Genomic DNA, 23622 nt, shown 5'->3' with positions numbered 1-23622 from the left:
CCAAGGTTGATTCCCAGGTATTGGAAAAGACAAACACAATGAAAACAAATGGTAATCTCTAAATGCCCTTCATTATCCCTTGGCCACTTTTTCCCCCCTAGCTTTTCTTTCACAGTGAAATTCCTAGATTGGGTAGTTTATATACTTGTATTTCCCCATGGAGGTTTCTGCTTCTATGATTCTGTTTACACTGGCAGCTTCTGCTTCTTCTTCCTTTTCTCCCCCCTCCTCCTCTTCCTCTTCTTCTTCTTCTTTTAATTTTTGTTTATTTGTCTGTTTGTTTTCCAAAAAGATTCTCTCTGTAACAGCCTTGGCTGTCCTGGAACTTGCTTTATAGAACAGGCTGACCTGGAACTCACCACTGCCTGACTACACTGGCTTCTTAAAGATTGACCTGCATCTTTAGCTTCCTTTGTTCCTCGATTGTCATCCCTCCTTCCTGAGAGCTACATCTGCTCTTTCCCCAACCTGTAACTCCTGCCACCTCAGTGAGAGTGGTCTCTGCGGACCATCAGTAGCTTCCTGCAGCCTGAAGATACCAACACTCGTGGTTTCGTGCCCACGGATGACCTCACACAGCATCTTCATGACCTCACACAGCATCTTCAGTGCCCATCTGTCTGCCTTTCAGAACCTTCACAAGAGGAGGAAAACTGGAGAGGGATCAGGAAGGCCTATCTTTGTTCTGTCCCTGCTTGCCTGGGTCACCCAGCTAAGCATCCTTCCATTTCTGGGCCTGTATTCCTCAACGACAAGGAGAAGAGCAGACAGAAGACCTTTTAAAAGCTTCTCGCAGCTTCTCCAACTCTGAAATCCAAAAGTCCCATTACCACCACACAAATCTACATTTACTTTCTGCCTTTCATTGTTTTCCAGGACTTTACAAGACTGAAGCTTCCTTCAAAGGTCTCTTCGTTTGCTATCCCTCCCCGCTGCCCATACCCCCACTCCCAACCCCCGTCAGGCCAGGCCCATGTTCCCATGTCCCAGCTGCATCCTACTGACCTCCCGGCCTGAATTCTGACTCTCCCACCACAGTAGTCTACAGGCCAAAACCACGTTACCTTTCCTCAAGCCTTACCCGGCTACTTTAATAGGCCTTCCACTGGGTTAACGATGTGATACTATTCCACACCACATCCTTCGGAAGCTCCTGGCCTTCTTGCTGTGAGTGGGATCTGCTTCCCTCTCATCTCTGTACTGTGCTCTGACAGCTCTTCTTAACTGTGTATAAGCTGCATTCTAGAGGTCTGTGAGCGGGATGACTGCTGCCGTGAGACTATAACATCCTTGGTAACCACCCCTTGCCCGTTCCTCCCCAGCACCAAGACAGTGCACACTGGCAGAAAGGGATCTCCCCCTTTTACACTCAACTCTCCCAGGATTGTATTTTTTGGGGAGAGGGTGTCATTATGCAGCACTTCACTTACTTTCTTTCTTCTAACACCCTTGTTTGTAATGGGGGGAAACATTTGGCTTTCAGTTACCACGTATTTGCTCAACAACCAATTATTTGGTGTCTACTCATGACCAGAAAAGGTTACAAAGCAGCAGTGAACAAGAGAAGTCCATTATCAAAGACTGCAGAGAAAGGGACACAGGCACAGAGAAAATATCAGATGGTCACTAGTGTTCTTAGCAAACTGAATGGAAATGTGACCACAATGGTCGTCTTTCTGAGAAAGCCCAAGCTGAGCCTCATTCTGAGGGGAAGAGCCGTCAGCACCATTTGATGTATTGGTTTTCTTGAAGGCTGACTTTTCCTAGCTACCAAATTGTGTGTAGTAACTTGGCTTTTCACAGCCACCTTCTAAGTGGCCACAACTCTGCCAGGCACCAGAGTCAGCTTCCAATCTTAGTGTGTTGACTAATCTGTCTCCACATTTGCTTTTTCAAGATGTCCTGTAGACTGTTCGGAGTAGTGTCGCCCACTTAGTAACATGCAGTTACCTTTCCCCAGTGTCTCTGTCTCTCTCTCTCTGTGTCTCTCTCTCTCTGTGTCTCTCTCTGTGTCTCTCTCTGTCTCTCTCTGTCTCTGTCTCTCTCTCTCTCTCTCCCTTTTGGTTTTTCGAGACAGGGTTTCTCTGTGTAGCTTTGGAGACTGTCCTGGATCTCACTCTGTAGCCGAGGCTGGCCTCGAACTCACAGAGATCCACCTGCCTCTGCCTCCCAAGTGCTGTGATTAAAGGCGTGCTCCACCACTGCCCGGCTCCCCGGTGTCTCTTTAGGTTGTATGGTTCGTTTCCATTTTTTCAATTTTAATTTATGCGTATTAATATTTTGCCTGCCATGTCTGGGCACTACCCATATGCCTGAAGTTAGTGGAGACCACAAAAGGGCATCAAATCCCCTGGAACTGGAGCTAAAGAAAGTTGTGAGTCACCATATGGGTAACTGGGAATTGAAACGGGGTCCTCTGGAAGAGCAGCCAGTGCTACTGACTGCTGACACATCTCTCCAGCCCCTACCTCATTTCTTTTTAGCAATTTTTCATTGTCCAATATACCACAGTATGTTCATCCACGCATTTACCAATGGACATCTTCTTTGCTCCTAGCCTTGGGCAATTATAAATAAAGCTTCTATAAATGCATGTACTCAGAGAGTAACTTAATCTTATTTACATTATTCCAGCTGCTATTACATCATTCCAGCTGCTATGTCTTCGAAAAGTTAAGAGTCAGAGAAAGCCCTCAAGGAGGCTTAGACAGAGGTCCAGTTAAAAGATACAAGAAGGGGTGGGTGGATGGGAACGGCCACTAGAGTGGATGCAAAATGACAACAGCATGTTACCTGGTGTCAGGAAGTTTTCAACTGATGTGTTCCCAAAGAAATACCTGCACAATTGTTTTCTTCATGTGGGACAGAAGGACATAGAAAGATACTTTATAAGCAGGCAAAGGGGGTATTATTATTTCTATAGGTGCTACTATATAAATAGGATGAAATTGGTAAATGGATGCAATATGATTAAACCCACTAACACTGAAATGTACATACATGTTGACTTAACAGCATCACTGCTGGGAACCTGTACTTCATACACACTCACAAAAGTATGCCATGCACACACTGGGATAGTCTCCATGGCCTCACTTCTAATATCTCTGTAAGGGAGAGATTGGTATGGTCCATGTTCAATGAGGCATGCTTAGAGTTCATCACAGTTACAGGGAAGCAGGAGGTGCAAGCCCTCTCTCCCCTGGATGGAGGCTGACATCAGCTGTCTGAGAACTCTGAGAGTCAGAAAGTCACAGGTAATGATCAGAAAAGGGAGCAGTTTCAAGGCCCAAATTATTCATTAGTTCCAGCCTATGGGAAAGGAGGATAGGGATGTCTCAAGTTTGGAAGACTTTAAAAATACCAAACCAATGTGCCAGCCATTCTCTATGCTGCATCCCATTCTGCAGAGTTGCATATTAAACACCGCTTCGCTTCACTAATCTCTTGTATTTGTTATTACCTATTTCCAACACTTCTAAAACTGGAAAGAAACAATAATTACCGATACTAGGAAGCTAGATTAAAAATACTTTGAGCAACACAAACATGTGCACACACGCGAGCACGCACACACGAACCTTAAAAACATTTCATGTGGCTGTTAAGACAACAGAAGAGACTTCATTCAGATGCAGCGTGCTTAGAGACACTGGATTTATAATCAATGATACTCTGCAATAGTTTGGGTTACAAAGAAGTAGAGCTTTACTCATATAGCCTGGATGATGTGAACGTTTGAAACAAATGTACTGATGTTATGCTTGCCTTCAGAACACACTGACAATAGTTCGGGCAATTCTGTTTACACAAAATGGATAAGCATGTATACAGATGAAAAAAAAAACCTATCTGAATAATGTCATCTATGGTGTAATAAAGCAAATGCTTTTGATTAGAACAGAGTCAGTGGAGCCCATTTTCCTAAGCGACCTTCCACGGGCAGCTAACCTCTGGGATCACAGATGAAAAAATCTTCTGTCAATACATGATGGCGCTTATTCTTGTTGCTTTGTTGGCCAAGTTTTGAATTCAGAGAAACAACTGTACCAATGCTTTCTAGTGAAACTGTGTTTAATCTCTATTAGCTGAGCTGCCATTCAATACTAACTGACAAGCCTTATAAACTACAGTGCTAACAGAAAGGGAATATTCACACAGCCCTCTTTCCTATGATAGATGATTTAATTAATGCTGTAGGAACTTAGGCCATAAGACAGGATAAGAGAACTATATCCATCTACATATAGAAGGATATGATTCTGGGTATGCATTGCCTGGGATGGCACCCAGGGCCTTGTGCATGCCAGGTAAATGCTCCACCTTGGAGCTGCAAGCCCGGGTCTTGCATTCTCAGGCTCTGAAGAAAAGTAGTGTAGGAGATTTTTTTTTTTTTAAACATATTAGTCTTTCAAAGTCAATTACTTACCCTCCCTTTATTTCAATCAGCTATTTCCTGTATGCTTTAACTAAATCGCTAAATGTTACCATTTCAGAGAAGGCTTTTGTTTCACTTAACTATTTCTAACTTCAGGAGTGTAAGATGTTTACTGTATTCACTCCCCCCCCCCCAGTTGTAAATGTATTTTTAAGGCAAGACTGGGAGGTCACAGAATTCTAAGGTATTTTGTAAGTCAACTCAAGAGAAAAAAAGAAAAAAAACCAGAAAGGCTGGTTGGTAAAATCAATTCAGTTAAGGTTAAGCTCAGCAGTCCTAAACACACAGACAGAACCCATCGCTCACCCTGCCTGCTTCCAACACTGTAATGATAACAGCAAACAAAGAGGACCCTGGGAAGGAGAAGGAAGAGCATGTGTCCCAAGAAAAATTAGGACAGGGGTCCTCCCCTTAGACTTAGCTGAGAACAACTAACAGCCTTCATGTACTGGGTTGCTCTAACCTTTCACATTTTTTCTAACCAACTGAAACTACAGACGAATACTTTCTAAGTAGAGAGCTCTACATCCTGAAACAAAATCACCCAGAACCACACCGAAAAGCCACAGTTGTGATGCTCCCTGGTGGGGCAGTTCACTGATTCCATGGAAAGGTGAGATAGAGAGACCTGGAGTCCAGGTTCATAAGACAAAACTGAATAACAGAATCGAATCCATCTTGGGTGGTGACACAGGCGGCCCACACCAGAGAGGTCCCAACTGCTGGGGAACTAACCCTTGGGTCTCTGGGAACCTGGTTGATAAGGATGCCTGCAGGAAGGTGGGGATGACCAGGGCACTTTCACACAATAAAACCAAAATTTTCAGCTCAAAAACACTAGTAACTTCATGTGGTAATTACCAATTCCACAAAACAGCGTTTTGGAAGGCAGCGCCAAGCTGTGTGGAATGCTTCTGAACTAGATTAAACCACTAGACTAGTAATTAACTAACTTTATATGGCAGAGTGCTCTTGCTCAAACGTGAGCGATCTTGCTCATTTCAGCAAAGCAACTTTAGCACAAAAGCACAAACAAGCGACGTCTGGGCTTCAGTCTCAGCTCAAATAGCATGACTGGCAGCTCACCCAACTACAAAATCAGGGTGCCAGGGACTCCCCAGGAGCCTTAGAGGGGATTAAGAGTGTGACATAATGTGGAGATGAAAGGCACCAAGCCCCAGTCTAGTGTCATCTGCAGGGAGTCGCACAACCTGCTCTTGCATCAGCAAACAAGTCTCTACCATCTCATCTGCAGAGATATTTCGAGAACAATCATTGCCATAGTACCAAGTGGCTTTTACTACACAGCCTGTTGAAAGACTGCCTGGCATCCTGTCATAATGACAAGCCACTACATCATGTCACAGACAGCAAGGACCTAAAATGTTAGAACAGAAAGTATTTTCTCTCCATGTTGATCTATGCCATGCCTCATGACAGTACTGTTTACTTCTCATAGCTGGTCGTATGTGTGCAAACAAAATAGCTAAAGCCACTGTGTTCACTGCCCAATTGTAGCATCTTAAGTGCTATTTAAAAATAAACTAGCCAACATATTAAGAACCTTAGAGATGGCTTTGTAGGTACAGCCACTTAACAAAACCTGACAATCAGAGTCTGACCTCAGGAATCCATAATAAGATGGAAAGTGAGATTTGCCCTCTGACTTCATGTGCATGCACACACACCCACCAAATATGTAAAGTTAAAAACAAAATAGCCCACATCCACATATTTATTCCAAACTAGCACATGCTAGTTTGAGATTAATCCCAGTAGAGAGAGTCACATGCTGTCTGATTCTGGGAAGGCTCAGATCATGGGGTACCCTAATAGTCATATGACCTGGAGGAATGCAGAGAACCATCTGGACAGGTGGAGTTAACTAAAAGAATCTTCATTGGAAACAACTCTGAATTTCAGTGAGGTCACCTGCAGAAGCCCAAAACAGGAAGGGAGAAAGTATTGAGGGAGCGGGAACTCAAACACCTCACTGAATGCCCAAAGTGGTTGGCATGGCCAGTTGTTACCCAGACAGGGCTTGTTCCACCCATTTGGGATGACTGGGGAGGAGAAGGCAGCAGTGTCTCAATGGGAGTGTTTATGGAGTAAATGTCCAAGACCACGAAGTCAAAAGAGCTTCACCTGCATGGCTTGAGGTGAAAATGGAGGCGATGCACTCTGGAAATCAACCTAAGCAGATGTGTAAAGGCAGAGAAAATACTGATGGGACACTGCTTCAAACTTCACAACTAATCTGAATAAAGCATCTCGTGATCTGTACATAATTTATTAATTATATATTTCTGCATATATAAATTAAGCTGCTTTGGGCAGACTTTGAATTTCCTTCACCCCGTATTCCCAAAGATTTATTTGTTTGAGTCAACAACAAATTCTTTTTGAAATCTTATTTGAGAACAGTGAGTATCTTTTGTTATAAAATTCAGCAGTGGGCATAGATGCAGATGACTTCAGTTTATTACAACACAGCTTTGTGTGTCGTGTGTGTGTGTGTGTGTGTGTGTGTGTGTGTGTGTGTGTGTGTATGACAGAGAGAGACAGGGTCTCACTGTGTACCTTTGGCTGGCTTGAAACTATGTAGATCAGGCTGGCTTTGAACTCACAGAGATCTACTTGCCTCTGCCTCCTGAGCTCTGGGACTAAGGGTGTATGTCATCACACTTGCATATTCCAATACAACCTTATGGTAGAAGAGTAGGGAAAACTTTTTAAACCACCACTAAAAATTGACACTGTCATCCTGGAAAGCTAGTTTATAAATATAAAGTGAGTGAGATTTATAATAATTAAGATGAGGTACCAATATAGAATACTCACCTAGTACCTAGTACCAGAATATATGTAGGATCAAAAAGTAAAATCTTGATCTAAGAATTTGGTTCTGGGGCTGGGGAGCTAGCTCAGTTTGTACAGTGCTTGTCATGCAAGGATAAGGACTTCAGTATGGGGTCCCCAGAGCACACATAAAAAGCTAAGTGTAGCCGCATGCCTGTAATCCCAGAGCTGGGGAGGTGGAAACAGGCGTCTCTGGGGCTGACTGCAAGCTAGTCTAGACAACCAATGAGCTTCAGGTTCAGTGAAAACAGTGGTCCCCAAGACACCCAACAGAAGACACCCAATGCTGACCTCTGGCCATTACATGTGTCTGTTCACACACCCAAACATATGAAACGCGCCCCCTACAACACACACGAGTGTGTGTGTGTGTGTGTGTGTGTGTGTGTGTGTGTGTGTGTGTGTGTGTGAGAGAGAGAGAGAGAGAGAGAGAGAGAGAGAGAGAGAGAGAGAGAGAGAGAGAGGGAGGGGGGGGGGAGAGAGAGGAGAACTTCCAGTTCTTATATCAATGCAAGTCCAAAAAGAGCTGTGCTGGAGAGTTGCTCTGAACCTCTCTATCAGGCGCCATGCCCATCACAGTCATCTGGCATCTTCCTCTCTCTAAGGACAGTTTGCTGGCAGATGTCAGGAAGGGACACCTCCTAACTGGCACAATAGTGCCCCATGGGTTCCAGCAGAATGTCTTGTCAAGGTGGAGAAATGAGCTGCCTTTAGAAGTGCCGTTGTGCCCTTGAAATAACATTAATTAGACAAACAAGGAAAAGAAAACTTACCTTGTAGACGCCAAAGAAGCCCAGGTCTCGCACCACAGACAGAGCACTGACTCTGGGGCCGGTGGTGATCTCTCCAGCCACTTGCAAGCGTATCTTGACGATTTCTAAAGGGTTTGTGAAAATTACCTGGGAACCTCCTGCCTAGAGAGAGAGAAAAAAAAAAAGGGAAAATGTAGGGTCAAAGCTGAGACATGCTAATGGGGCAGAAGAGAAGAATAACATCTTTGAGCAAAGTGTAGGATAGTCTGTCCTCATAGGATAATTAGCTTAGTTCCTAGCCATCAATTAAAACAGGTGGTGGAGCAGGAAGATGGCTATGTGGGTAAAGGTGCTTGCCACCAAGCCTGAGGACCTGAGTTCAATCCCTGAGACCCACACAGTGGAAAGAGAGCTGACTCCTGCTAAGTGGTTCTGTGACCTTCACTTATTCATGCACACAGAGACAGAGAGATAAAATGCAATTCAATTTTTAACAAGAAATTTAAAAATGCAGCTAGGGATTATAAGTGTGAATCAAAATCTAGTTGTGGTGTAGAAGGCTTCAAGTACAGAGTTCCTGCCTCCTCAGTGTGGAGGACAAAAGAAGACCAAGACCAGAGGAAGGCTGCCATTGGCCCCACTCACACTGAAATGACAAGGAGTCTTCAGGGGCATGAACAAGGCCTTAGCATGCACTAGACTCCAGGTCTAATCCCCAGCACCAGGAAACAAAACTGATTGTAGGAAGTATTGATAACTGCTACCACCACACCCAAGCCAAAGATACAAGGGCAGCAACAAAATAATAAAATAACAGCAGCATCTTCAAATACCACTTTATGGAGTGACTCTTACAATCTTATTTATGCATTGCCTGTGTGTAGATTCACTCTATTTACATAAACTAAATGATATGTCAATGTTGTGAAACATGAACTACATTGATTACATTCTAAGCTTTGTACATTGTGTGCTCATTTGTTTCAGTATGGATGGATACCACCACAACCCTGAGGTCACCAGTGAAATATTTAAAGTATGCAATACAGGAAAGAAACCTTATTTTGAAGCTAAATCCACAGTCATTATAAGCAACTATGATTTTCTTCTTAATATTCTTCAACTTGTTATTTCTTAATCACAAAGACAGCAATATCAATCATCCGACTGAATTAATGAAGCAGCAGCACAATTCTGAATATTTATTGTGCAATAATGTCACTAACACCAGACCACAGATATGAGGCTAACACAGCATATAAGATGCCATCATAGAAACAGATAAATTGGGGTCAACATCAAACAAAAGTACCTCCTGGAAGGTTTTCTATTCTCAGGACTCAATGCATGCATCCTTTCAAACCACCTGCCTGTACTAAATGGAATGCATAAAACTATAATAGCTAGAAAAGAGACTGAGAAACAACATAAATATCCAACGGTGAGGAAGGACTAAAGGAATATGCCTGTTCATTGAATACAAGGTACCGACCACTGTGCTAAATGTTCAATGTGTGTACAACTGGCAAGTGTTATAACATGCACAGAAGACCCACACCAGAGGGATACTGCAGCGGTGATAAAATTACAGAGTTTAGTCTTTTTCTTGGTATATTTTAAATCTCTGTGTACACCATATGTTACCAGAACAACAATGTTAATTTAAAAAGGGGAGGACAATGTTCATTTACTGTTTTCCTCTTTTCAACAATTTAATATTGTGGTGGTTTCAATAGCTATGACCCCTGTAGACTCATGTGTTTGAATGCTTGGCCCATAGAAAGTGGCACTATTAGGAGGTGTGGCTTTGTTAGAGTAGGTGTGGCCTTGTTGGAAGGAATGTGTCATTGTGCATGTAGGTGGGCTTTGAGGTCTTATATGTTCAAGCTACACCCAGTGTGACACACAGTCTCCTTCTACTGTCTGTGGATCAAGATGAAGAACTCTCAGCTCCTTCTCCATCACCATGTCTGCCTGCATGCCATCATGTCCCACAGTGATGATAATGAACTAATCCTCTGAAACTGTAGGCCAGCCCCAATTAAATATTTTCCTTTATAAGAGTTGCCGTGGCCATGGTGTCTCTTCACAGCAACAGAAACTCTAAGTCAAATATCTTCATCAACACATTTGTTCTTAAAAAGCAGACTTTCCCTGTCTCTGTATTTACAGAGCAATGGTGTGTTCACCTTTTCTCAGACATAGGCTACCTCTCCCTGTCCGTTCCTACCATGTTTTGTCCATTTCCTTTTCTAAGGAGGTTTTCCAAACAACTTGGGAGGTCCCAGGAAAGGCTCAAAAAGTAGGATATAGAGCCTGAGATAGCGTGTCTTGGGGCTGCTGTGTCCTCCTAGTCTATACAATTATACCTTGTCCTCCACTCAGAAAAGCTGTTTCCTCATGCACTGCAGCTTCCTGCAGCAACCTGGACTAAAGCCCCTGCTCCCCGACCCTAAAGCATGCTATGGAGTTTCAGGTGCTTCCTACACAACACGCAGTCAGCAGATGAAGGTTAGCAGAAAGACAATGAAATGAACTTAGTGACCATATTAAGTACACAGGGAAGATTCTCTTAGTGCTTCTGGACCAGAGAGCTCTTCATATTAAAGTGAAGATCATTATCAAAAACAAAAGTGAAATATAAAAGAGGATAGGTTCAAGCTCAGTAAGAGAATGCTCAAGGCCCTGGGTTTGATTCCCAGCAGCACTACAAACAAAGAGTACATAGGTCTATAAGACAACACTGTTGAGAGGATTCACAGGGATGCAATTAGCCTACAGACTGGTTTCTCTTTCTGATTTTTGTTATTTTCAGAGTAGAGAAAATTTTCATAGAGTATGCAAGGGGCAGGAGGCTAAGCTTCAAAGAGGCACTATGGCTGATTTCTCTAAGCCCCAATCAGGTAACCTAACACATCCTCAGGCCAGCCCTCTCACACCAGGTCAGGAGGCAGCTGAATGCCCCATGTAAAGACACAGTCTCAGGTCATTTATCTGGCAAATTACCTCATTTATTACAAAAAGCAAAGAAATGATAAATACATACCTGCCCGGGGCTCAAGGCAGAGCAGTGGCTCTCATGTACAGGGTCTATTCCCTTTCTCAGCAGGTGCTGGTTCTGTGCCCAGGCCAGGGCGCATTCAACTGTAGAGCCTATAAGGGGTAGTGCCTTCTGCACTCCATACCAGATAACTAATTAAGAATTGCTGTATCTCTGCTTGTTAAAATTCTTACTATGTAATAATGCACATGGAAGCCTGAAAATTCTCTTCATTATACAATCTGTAGGATGCCTGTCAATTCTGAGGGTTTCCTCAGCTTCCATGAAAGCTATGATTTCTAATTCCCATCTCCCATATTATTTCAGAGAATAGCTTTTATGTTTTCCTTTGATCTCACAGCCAAGCATTGCCATTATGAAAGGTATAATTTTTAGGCACAGAATTGTCTCATTATTTTATTTCTTTACAAACACCTGTGAAAGTTAACAACATACCCAATAAAATAGGAACTTGTTCTCAACTCCCTAACTCCAAGACAATAGACAGACATGAATTCTTAGGACCAGCAGAGCTAGACTGCAAGTTAGAATAGATGACACAAGAGAAAAAACATAATTCATATAATTCATACGGCTGCTGGGACTAGACGTATCCGAAAGAAACTGTAGTGGTACCAGGAAAATGGAATGATATATGCCTAGGCTCTGGCAGACTAAGAAATAAAAAACCTACAGACCCGAAGTGGCACACTGGAAAGGTATCGAAGATGAAACAGGTCCTTCGGGGTCTGGCGGGAAGGAAACGAGACTTGAAGGCACCGAGCAAAGATGCTTATCATGAGGCACACACACAGTGTCTGGGCATCTCCAGGGCTTGATCACTGCACAGCACACTCACCGCCTGCTGCTCTTCCAACTCCTGCTCTATTGTCCATTCATACTACCTTGGCCATATCCCTCCTCTGTGAGATCAAAGATACCTCAAATGGGCCAACAATGAACAGGAACGCCTATTGTCCACAAAGCTTTGTGTCCCTCATCACTTGAGAGCTCTGGCTGTGCGAAGATACTGGCTTTTGTGTACACGTGATTTTTGTCACAAATCATTTTCTTATGACTTTCGGGAGTCTCTGGTGGGTTTCAAAGAAGGCTTGCATTACTGAACTCACAGTGGCATATTGTCCCTACAGTAAGGGCACTGACTTCTTTCTGTGTTTCCTGCTCTAGCTTCTGTTACCGACTCCAACTGAGATAGAATAAAACAGAGGCTTGCTGTGGAGGTTTGAATGAGAAATGTCCCCCTTCAATGCTAGTATCTGAAACCTTGGTCCCCAGTTAGTGGCAATGTCTGGAGATGTCGCAGGAAGGTGCAAACTCCATGGAGGAATTACATCAATGGAGGTGGGCTTTGAGAGTTTAAAGCCTTAGCCCACTTCCCATTTGTTCTCTATTTCATGCACACTATTAAAGATCCATGTTTCTCCGCTTCCTATTTCTGTGGTCACATTATCAATAGCTTCCACACTTCCCTGCCATGATGGATACCTATCCCTCTGAACCATAAGCCCAAATAAACAAAATAGTCAGACAGAAGGCAGCCAACTGTAGCCAAAGAGGATGGCCTCAGAGGGACCAACACCAAAGATCAGCACCTTGGTCTCAGGACTTCTCGCCCCCAGATAGATGAGGAAATGCACTTCCATCGTCTGAGCCAACCAGACTGTAGCTAGCACTCACATTTAGCAATACCTGCATATTAGTCCAGCAGTTTACTCAGGGCTAGAGAACAGCAAGCAGAAGAGACAGCATGTGAGAAAAAATAATTAGCATACATGACAGAGATAAGGGCCAGACAAGACAACTCAAAGGAGGGCAAGGTGTCTCCTATCTTCAGTCTTCTGGGACATGAGAAGATAACATGTTTGCTGGCAACAGAAGAGAGCTCAGGATTCCGGTGTCTAATCCCCGGTGTCATTAAACATGACTGTTACCCACAAAGGAAATGCTTGAGGACATCAAGTTGAGTAACCTCCCGAATCACAGGTGCACACACACACAAAAGCATGGTTTACACGACTTAGGATTTTTCTGCTGGTTTGCATGTGGTCCAAGAGCCATAGGCTGCACACAACGTAGTGTGAGAAGAAATGACATCAAAGCAGTGAGAGAGGGTTCTCTGGGTAATGGACCATTGCAGCACATCAATCAAAGAAAACATCAGTCAGGAAGATAAGTACAACAAGACTTACAGCGCCAGTTACTTACTGTACACCAGGCATTATGCTAACGTGGGGGTGGAGTTGGTCTTCGTAATAGTCACCTTTTTTTTTTTTTTTTTCATTTTAATGAACACACTAAAGCTGAGTTTAAGCTTCAGGGTGTCACAGAGCTAGAATGTGAGGCTTAGATGCTACTAAGTAGAGTTACTCACATGGGTCTGAGAACATATTTGTATTTGTTCTTCTTGTTGTTGCTTTGAGACAGGGTCTCATTACCCTGTAGTGAGATGTAGTCCTGGATGACCTAGAACTCACTATGCAGACCACACTGGCCTTGAATTCACAGAGCTCTGCCTGCCTCTGCTGGGATGAAGGGCAAGCACTACAAGGCTGGGCTCATATTAACCCCTCTTATCACGGCAGCAGGAAGGCATGCCCAGAATGGTTGGCGCTAGACCAGTGGTTTTCAACCTTCCTAATGCTGCGACCCTGTAATATAGTTCCTCAGGTTGTGGTGACCGCCAACCATAAAATTATGTCTTTGCTACTTCATAACTGTAATTTTGCTACTGTTATAAACCATAATGTAAATATCTGATATGTAGGATATCTGATATGCGACCCCCAAATGGCTTACTAATCATAGATTGAGAACCGCTACTCTATATAGAACAGGTGGGTATGAAAGAGAATAGCCAAAAATGAAACCAATGAGCCAAATCATGGAAAGACCAGGCTGGGGAGAAGGACTGGACCCTGACCACCAGGCTGAAGAGGGACATGTACAGTGGATATGGAGGTTAAGTTTGAGTAAGGACAGGGCATGTAAACATAGACTGTTTAGGAGCTGCAGGGGAGCATCCAAGACTTGGAAAGAGGCTTAGATAACAAAGGGGTGTGTTCGGTGCTAATTTGGGAAAGAGGGAACCAAGCTCAGGGTAACGATTAGCGTTTTAGCAGATTGATGAGAGATAAAAGGTCCACTTAATATAATTGTGTCTGTAATGAGAAGGGGAGGGGTGAGAGGCAACGGTGTAATAAAGGCCAACAGGGTTGGAATGTAGAATGGGAGGTGAGGTCAAAGGAGTTGAGCTAACATTGAGCTATTTCACAGGACAGAGAATAATAAAGAGAGTCATGAGCACCCAATGTGAGATGAGAGCTAAGACTCAGATGAGGGCACACCCCACTGTAACTCAACCTAGGAGTCTGTAACGAGGCTGGAAGGACAATTACAAGAGCAGTGAACGGAAACACTGACTATACTGTAGTGTCCTAGAAATGCGGGGGGAAACGGTGGAGAATGGGGCTTCTAGAAAGAAGGGGGTGAATCAGTGAACAAGATCTGCAGACGTCAGATACAATCAAGCCTGGTAGGTGACCTGATGTGAAAGTGAGGTGACTGCTGTGGTAGAGGCAGGAAAGTGAGAAAAGGACTGTCATTCCCACAGTATGCAAGGACAATGGGCATTTAGAGTAAGAAGAAAGGGTATAGAGTGTAGAAATACAACCCACAGACCCAGAGAGGCTGAGTCCTAAGGAGGGCCCTGAGGGGTGAGGGTAGGGGGTTGTCGACAAATGGATCTCCCTGGGAAAAAGGAAATAGAATAGATTTTGTGGGGTAGAATAGATTTTGTGGGTAGACTGGGGCAGATGGGGATGGGAACAGGAGTCAGGGAGGAAGGGACAGAGGGAGAGAAGACATGGAAAGACTACTAGAATGGGAGCACTTAGGGGGTGATATGGAAACCTAGTGCAGTGGAAACTTCCTGGAACCTATGAAGGTGACCCTAGGGAGGACTCCTAGTAATGGAAGCTATGGACATCTTCTGTAACCAGGCAAGGAATCCAGCGGTGAGATGGGACACCAACCCAGCCACAAAACCTTCAACCCACACCTGTCCTGCCTGCAAGATGTAGTGGCTCAGCACTTGGGAGAGCAGCCAATCAGCAAGTGCTCTAACTTGTGGCCCAAGCCACAGGAGGGAGCCCATGCAACATTGCAGATGGCCAGTAATCGGAAGCTGGATGGCCCAGACACCTAGGGTAGGATGAAACACAACTAACCAAAAGAAGTTCATGAAATGATTGCTCATGATATTCTGCTATACTCATAGATCAGTGTCTAGCCCAACTGACATCAGGGAGGCTTCCTCCAGCAGCTGATAGGAGCAGGTGCAGAGACCCACAGCGACATAGTAGGCAGAGCTCAGGGAACCCCACAGAAGTGAGGGAGGAAGGATTGTAGAAGCCGGAGGGGTCAAAGACATCAAGAGAACATAGCCCCCAGAACCAACTAAACAGGGCTCACAGGGGCTCACAGAGACCGAAGCAGCAATCATGGAGCCTGCATGGGTCTGCACTAGCTTTTCTGCACGTATGTTACAGTTATTAGTTTAGTGTTTTGTGGAGCTCCTAAAAGTGGAGGGGGTGTCTCTCATTCTTTTGCCTGCTCTTGGGACCCTTTTCCTCCTACTGGGTTACCTCATCTAGCCTTGATATCAGGGTTTGTGCCTTGTCTTACTGTATCTGTTATGCTGTGTTTGGTTGGTATCACTGGGAAGCCTGCTGTCTTCTGAAGGGAAAGGAGGAGGAGTGGATCTGGGGGAGGGGGGTGGGGGCAGGACAAGTGGAGGGAGGGGAGACTGCAGTCAGGATGTATTGTATATGAAAGAGGAATCAAAAGAAAATCTAAAGACTTTGCTGGAAAGTAAGTTCTAGGCCAGCCTGAGCTACATTTAGAAGAGCTAAAGTCGTGACACATAGCCAAAGCCAAGCCCACTTGGAGCTGATGACAAAATAATATTCTTGGGCTCTACAAGAAGTTACACAGAGATGATTTTGATGATTAAGGAGGAAAGCACTTGTGTATTCTCTGGCTAAACTCAACACAAACAGCCTGCAAGCCACAGCAGGCAGCCAAGTATCTAAACACAATGGAGAGCTACATTTGTACCTGCCAGCAGGGGACCTAGAGTCACAGGGTCCTATTGTGTGTACACATAAGAGTCTACTCTGTGTACCTATGACCCATAGATGGGTAAGTTCGGTGCCATGTGGATTCTTACCCAGGCAGTTACCATATTTAACAAAAACATCTGACTATTCGCTTCATTTCCCTGAACACTAGCCAAAAAGGATCCTATGGCATTTATAAGACAAGAACCTGATGTTCAAAAATATTACATATCTTCAGAGTTGAGAGACTGAATTGATATATACAAAAAGAGTTTACTTCACTACTTTTGTTTGCAAAAAGTATCATTAGTAGGAAATAGCTGTGTAAAATACACACGACCAAAATGAAGAAAATTACAGGTTTTGTGGTTTGTTCAAAAAGAGACAAAGGAGTTGAAGACTAAGGAATCACCTATTGTTATTAAAAAGATTCAATGCTAACACTCCAGGCTGGCTCAGAGGTTAAGAGCATTGACTGCTCTTCCAGAGGTGCTGAGTTCAATTCCCAGGAACCACATGGCGGCTCACAACCATCTGTAATGAGATCTAGCGCCCTCTTCTGTATACATAATAAATAAATAAATCTTAAAAAAAAAAAGGAATAAAAAGATTCAATGTTATAAATGTATGTGTGCCCATAACACACTTTAAAATGCAGGTGTTATAAAAGACAAAACACCACATTTTCTTTTAATCAAGTCAAACATTATTAAAATATAATTTCCCCAAATTAATTTAACATTCAAGGCTGTTTTCCTAAACAAAATCTCAGTTCAGTTTCTGAGATGTTAAAAAATAAGACAGTCTGAATAAATTCATGTGGAGAATTTTGTTGGTGCCCATTCATGAATTAGACTGCCAGAAAAGTTTAAAGTGTAGCATACGACAAATAAATGAGAAAACCCAAAGACAGAGGGGCTGCTGAAAGCCATACACAAGCAGCACAATGTGCCAGTGGCCCAGTCGGTTGCTGTTGACTGATCTTTTCTCCTGTAAACAGGAGTAGCTAGGCGACTGGTTTTTGATATATATGTCAGCATCAGTCCCATCAACTACGAAGAAGGAATTCAGCTCAACAATCTTTCTAGCATAGTCTCCAGCTTTATTAACTCTTGAGTTCCATGAGTCTCATCTCATCTAGAAGACAGTTAGCCGGGGATCCTGTATGCCAGAAGAGGTCCAGACACTGACAGTACAATGCAAAGATCGAAATATGCTGCATTTAGTTTTCTTTGTCAATCTGTGGTTTGCTGGATATGAGGGCTTTCCCAGTAGAAGCAATACAGCCCTGTAGTGGACTTTAACAGCCAACCACCTTTTTTTCTTGTTTTGTTTGAGACAGGATCCCTCCTCATAGCCCTGACTGCCCTGGAACTAGCTATGCAGACCAAGTTGGTCTTGATTTCACAGATCCTCCTGAGTGCTGGGATTAAAGGCATGAGCCACCATGGCCTGGCTAACTGCCTCTTTATTAACATCTCCTTCATTTCTTTAGTTTTTGATTGTGTAAACTCTCTAGTCCTTCTGGCCTTCTTAGTACCAGGAGGTACAAGGCCTTTCCTCTAGGAAAGCTGTCCCGTCCCCATCCCCCCCCCCCCCCTCCACACTGTGACCACTGCTAAAATCATCTAGAGAAACTTCTGACAGTGCCAACTGTACACGATATCCTGCATGTCCCTTTCTGGAATGAAGAGGTTCCCTAACAACTAAGACAAGAGTAGTCTTTCATCTTTGGTGCTAATGAGGGGCCTTGTGCAGACTAGGCAGGCACTCTATCACTAATGTCCATCCTAGGCCCTTGGAAGGATAGTCATTCTAGACTCACTTACTAGGAATGAATGGTCCCTAGGTATGACCAGAAACAAGTCACAGTTATAAGCCGTGAATGACAAGCCTCACCAGCCCTTTGTCTTCATCCCTCCTCTCAAGAGGCCTGAGTCTGGCATTTGTGGAGCACGTGCAGTGTAGCAGGTACGGTGCTGAACCCCACAGAGACATCGTCTGTCTCCATTCATGCCTTACAGGCTCTGTTATCGCTGTCTTTCTAGAGAGGAGAGAGGAGAGAAGAGCCCAGAATGGCCTAATTTCAAACCAAAGCTCGGAACCTTTATTTTGATTTATTATTAAAGAAGCTAAGTGTTGAAACAGGTTTTTGGTTTTCTTTTTTCTTTGAGTAGAGTGCCTGCTTATGACTTCGGTCCATCTGATCATCCGGACCAGAGTTCCCATAACTTGGTGATGCTTTTGTTAAGCAAATAAACCGAAGATTCAGATAGACCAAAGAAATATGAGGAGACATGGCTTTGAAATGAATAGAGTTGGTTTAACAAATTTATCCCATTCTTCTTTGTAGATAAGGCAACAAATCATAAAGAAGTCAAATTATACATAATAATATACATAAAGAAGTCGGAATTATAACCCCAAATCATCAAAATATGAGAAACATGCAAGTAGTGACAATTTCTATTTTAGTGACATAGGCTTGCAAAGTGGTCACTCTGGTTGGCATAGATTTTACATAAATACAACATTAGTTCAGGATCAGAACAACAGATACCTCCCCTCTATATACATACACCACAGTTCACACCTCTGTATAACAGCTTGGACTGTTGTAATTCTTGTCTGCCTCCCATCATCCTCACAATCCACCTTTACACCCTGTGGCCCGAGAGCACCAAACAGGGAAATGGGCTGTGGAAGCCATAACTATGTCAGCATGGAGCCCACACACCAAGCTTCTCAAATGAGTATGGCTCTCTCCACACAAAGCATCATCATTTCCAAAATGCTCTAATTTTTCACATGATATGATTTCTTGGGGCTCAAAGCAAAATTATAGTTTTTTTCTTCTAATATCCCCTCTCACTAAAATGGGCTAGATGGATAGTCAGCAAAGAACCTAAAATGTGGCTTCTATCACAGCTGCTTTTGGTCAATGCCTAGATGTTTTTATAAGCTTGCTATCTTTGCTTCCTCACAAGTTTGCAACCCCAATTCTTCTTCCCGTGTTACAAAAAGATTTCCTTCACTGATAATGTCTCTGAATGCACAGGGCACATTATGGTTGGAGGTGAGTATAGCTAGTTCTTTCAGACAAACAGACTTTAAACAAAAAAAGTTTAGAAAGTCAACTTAACCCTGATGTAGTGCCCATTTTCTCTAAACATCTAAAGAACAATGACCTTCAATAAACCTCACTAAACTGACAGCGTTCTTTAGGTAAATGGGTACAGAGAGATAGGTTTTCTTGTCATATATGCCTTCCAAATTACTTGAACAGGCTCATTATCCTGACTGTAGACAGTATCATCCATCTAAATACACTACATCTTCAGGAGCTCCTCCTCTTCCTTTTTCTCCATAATCTATTTTCTTTCATTTGTCTGAACACAACTAGCCTTTCTGTAAACTGTCTTCACTAAATGGGACACTATCCCCAAACATTAATTCTTAGGACCTGGGGGATCTGGTCAAAAGCAAGTACGTCAGTTTTTAAAAAAAGTCTCCAGTCAACAGCCTTGTGAGCACTAACAGCCTTCCTTTAAATACAAGTGAAGCCATCGGTCTGCTGTCCACAGAAACACAGCACTACATATTTTTAACACAGTATAGTTTCTGCTACATTTTAAATTAAACGCATTAAATATATCCATAATTTAATCACCTTCCTTTAATTTGAATTCACATGGAAGATACTTATAGCTACTTAAAAAATTAAGTGGCAAAATGTATATGAAGAATATGTATCTTGATATTTTAATTATGCTCAATTGAATGTACTTAGATTTAAAGTGCTTTTCACAAATGACATGTGCTAAGAATATCTAATTGCACACTGACATTCTAAAATATGTGCTTACATGTGTCAAAAATAGATTAATATAAAGTTATTGGATGACTTTTTTCAATAAACCAAATATATTATTTTGATTATATAGATACAAACAAAACCGTACATACAAATAAGTTCTATACTAGTAAATGCCTAATGATGTGTCACATTAATATGAACATATACAATTGTGACAGCATTTGAGATTTGAGTAAGTTAGAAAATAGGTTTCTTAGAATTCTTAAGTTCAATGTATTTTTCCAGTTAGTCATCCTGACTTGATGTCAATGGAAGCATCAAAATAATTTGAATGTAGGCCAAGTGTTTTTATTCTTTATAGAGATCACAGATAGAAAACAGATATCTATCAAGTAACAGTAGATGGGTTAAATTAATGTGCACTACTCAGAAGCAGTCAGGTATTGAAGACAGACATTCAGCAGCCTCCCAGACAAGCTGGCAAATGGGACAAGTTGCAAGAGGTCATTCAAGGTCATTCACTCCACGCTGGGTCAGGTCCGTCACAAAAGCATCCTCACCCTCCCACAATCAGGAAGTCCTTCTTCCAAGTTAAAAACAAAACAAAACAAAACAAAAAACCCTTTGCTTACCTTTTGAAATTGGGACATGATATCATGTTCAACCTCAGGAAAGAACCACACAATTCAAAGAGAAGAATCATAAATCCTATTACATTTTAAGGTAGCTGACCATTTTGTGTTGAGCTGAATTCATAGCTACCTTGAGAAACATGTGTGTTGGACATACCTAGGATCCTAGTCTAACGAACCTGAATCATACAATTCAAAATTTGTACACAAGATCTCTACTTCCACGTACCTCAGAATGAGACTACATTTTGAGGTATGACTTTTTGAAAGAGGGAATTCAAATGCAATGAGGTCATAGAGTTGGCTTTACTTTGTGACTGGTGTCCTAGGAGATTAGGACACATACAGCACACAGACTGAGAGGGAGCCCGTGACGATAATGAGAGGATGTGATCATTGCTAGAAAGCACTTCTGGCAAGACCTCAGCCTTAGCCGTCCAGCATGCTAAACTGTGGAGAAAATAAATAAATAAATAAATAACTGCTGCTTACACACCTGACCCATGGGACTTCATTCTGGCAGACCCAGTCTACCGAATTTCTCTAAAACTACGGTGCCGTACGCGCCTAACCACGAAACAATATAGGATTTTTCTCCTTTGGTTGGGTATATGAATTTCACAACGCTGAAAAAAAAAGGTAAGAGCAGATTCTTCTTACCATTTACTTGTTTGTTCCTGAGATACCAAACTGGAATGTTCTATTCTTAATGTTTTTAACTACACAGCAAGGCAGGAAAGGGGCTATTATGTTTACACATTTTATAAACATCAAATTTCATATTTTCAGCTTCATGGGGTTTTAATAGGCCCTTAGGAGCCTGGCCAGGAAACCAAAGTGGAATCTATTTGACATTAAAAAGCAATTAAGTTAGAGACCTGTCAAACTTGTTGACATTTGGGGTCCGCCTATTCTACTGTGACAATGACTATCAGAATCAGCTAATGCTGATCTAGGACCTTAACTCTAGGACACCTCTTGTCAAACACAACCTCAAAGTTTCATATCATGACAAACCCCTTCTCTATTTACTAGGAACAAGTTGATAGCCTCAGTGTTTAAAGTCCCAAATCAAATACTGTAACTGCTGAAAAAAGGAAAGGAAAGAAGTCAGCAACAAGATATCTGGCTTGCTGAATGCCTGTCGTGAAAGCTGGACCTTCCTATACAAAGATGGCGTTTCCTAGCGTCCAAAGGCAGCTCTGATCCAAGCACACTAATGTCCTAATGTGTTCTGGCTGCTCTGCCAAAATGTCACAGATTGGGCCGCTGTGCCAGTCAAATTTTGTCTCAACACAAGCCAGGGTCATCTGGGAAGAGGTTACCTCAACTGAGAAAATGCCCTCATCCAGAGGGTCCTGTAGGCAAGGCTGCAGGGCATTTTCTTGATTGATGAGGCCCAGTGCCACCCCTGGACAGGTGCTCCTGGGCTGTATAAGAAAACAAGCTGAACATGCCATGGAGAGCAAATCAGTAAGCACCACTCTAACATGATTTCTGCTTCAGTTCCTGCCTTGAGTTCCTGTTCTGACATCTCTTCATGATGGACAACAAAAATGCAAGCTGAAAACAACCCTTTCTTCAAGTTGATTTTGGTCATGTTCTTTATCACAGAGATAGGAAGCAAACCAGGACAGTCACATCCAAACAATAGAAGTTGCTTTCCTAGGGTTCCTAGAGGTGAGCTGCCCCCGGTCAGATGTCAACACAGCACAGCATAACTTCCTAGTTCACACACATCACTTTCCTGCTATGTCCTTGCATGTCAAAGGACAGAAGAAACTGTGTGCTCATGACCAAGTTCACCTCTCAGAGTGGTGCTTCCCCCTCCTAAGGCCAGAGTATTGGGTCTTAGATTCCAGTATATGAACTAGGGGAAGAAAGAAATCCGGAATGCAGAGCATCCCGAAGTCCTTGGCGCCACTGGGTATTGTTCTTACTTTTTCCTTCAGTCTAAGTAAGAATCATCTAGAGAAATCTCTCAACAAGGCGCATGGAGGCATGCAGTCAGTGGAACTCTGGTCCACACCAAAGCTTTAGTCCCATCTCCATGGAACCTTCCAGGGTGAACTTCAATGGAGATGCTTCCTCAGTTCTTAAAAATTCTCCAAATTTGGATATTGCTATGGTTAGCATTTTTTTTTGGGGGGGGGGCTGTTCATCAGCTCCTTTTTTAATCCTCTCTTTTATGATTCTTTCATGGTTTTGACATGACAATTTTACAAGTTAACTATTCAGTAAAACTCTTTTCTGCTTAAAACATTAGTCATCATAAATAAACTACAGCAAATTGTCTCCAGTCATTACTTTCATCCTGTTCTTAGGGTTCTGAAGGTATTTGAGGGTTGTTTGTTATTTTTAGAAATGAAGTCAAGTAAAATAAGTAGGTACTTTTCAAAGGTTGGTTCGGTGACTGAGTGCTCATGGATCATTTCTTTGGGAAATGTCCTTGATAAGGCAGTATGTGGGCATGGCTACAGCTGCTCCCATGAGTCCATCAGTTCCTCTATTTGTTCCTCTTGGAGTTAGCACACTCCATGCATGGGTCATCCATCTGTAAGTTAATAAACCATGCCACATGGAATACATAACTATCCTCCTCCTTCTAGCTAAATATTTCATCACCTGATATAGCTTTTAGGCTCTGCAAAGAATTTCTCTGCAATATTTAAAATGAACACAATAACAAAAATTTGAAATAATGAAACCAGCCATTAAAGTGTCATCAAATTATAATAAATTATATAAATATAAGCACCAAAAATTAATAAATTTTTTATCCATAGCATCCTCTTGGTTACCTGATCTGTTACATCAGAGCAGAATCACAGAAACTTAGCTAAATGACTTAGCTCACATCATCTGATACATATAAGTTGGATATGTGTAAACATGCACAGTGAAACAAAAACTCTGTTTTAAGGTTAAAACAAAACAAAATAAACA

General features: G+C 42.6%; 1 protein-coding gene across 2 annotated transcripts in view; it reads right to left on the bottom strand.

Annotated features, from left to right (window-relative positions):
• Positions 1-23622, bottom strand: part of Slc25a13 (solute carrier family 25 member 13) — a 180098-nt gene that overhangs the window by 24353 nt on the left and 132123 nt on the right. For both annotated transcript variants that reach the window (XM_036181810.1, XM_036181811.1), the window contains exon 14: positions 8071-8211. In XM_036181810.1, the coding sequence (XP_036037703.1) occupies positions 8071-8211 (141 nt within the window). The remainder of the gene's footprint in view (positions 1-8070; positions 8212-23622) is intronic.

Source organism: Onychomys torridus, chromosome 3 (genome assembly GCF_903995425.1).
Source record: "Onychomys torridus chromosome 3, mOncTor1.1, whole genome shotgun sequence".
NCBI classification, from domain to species: domain Eukaryota; kingdom Metazoa; phylum Chordata; class Mammalia; order Rodentia; family Cricetidae; genus Onychomys; species Onychomys torridus.
This window is presented reverse-complemented; position numbering and strand designations above follow the sequence as displayed.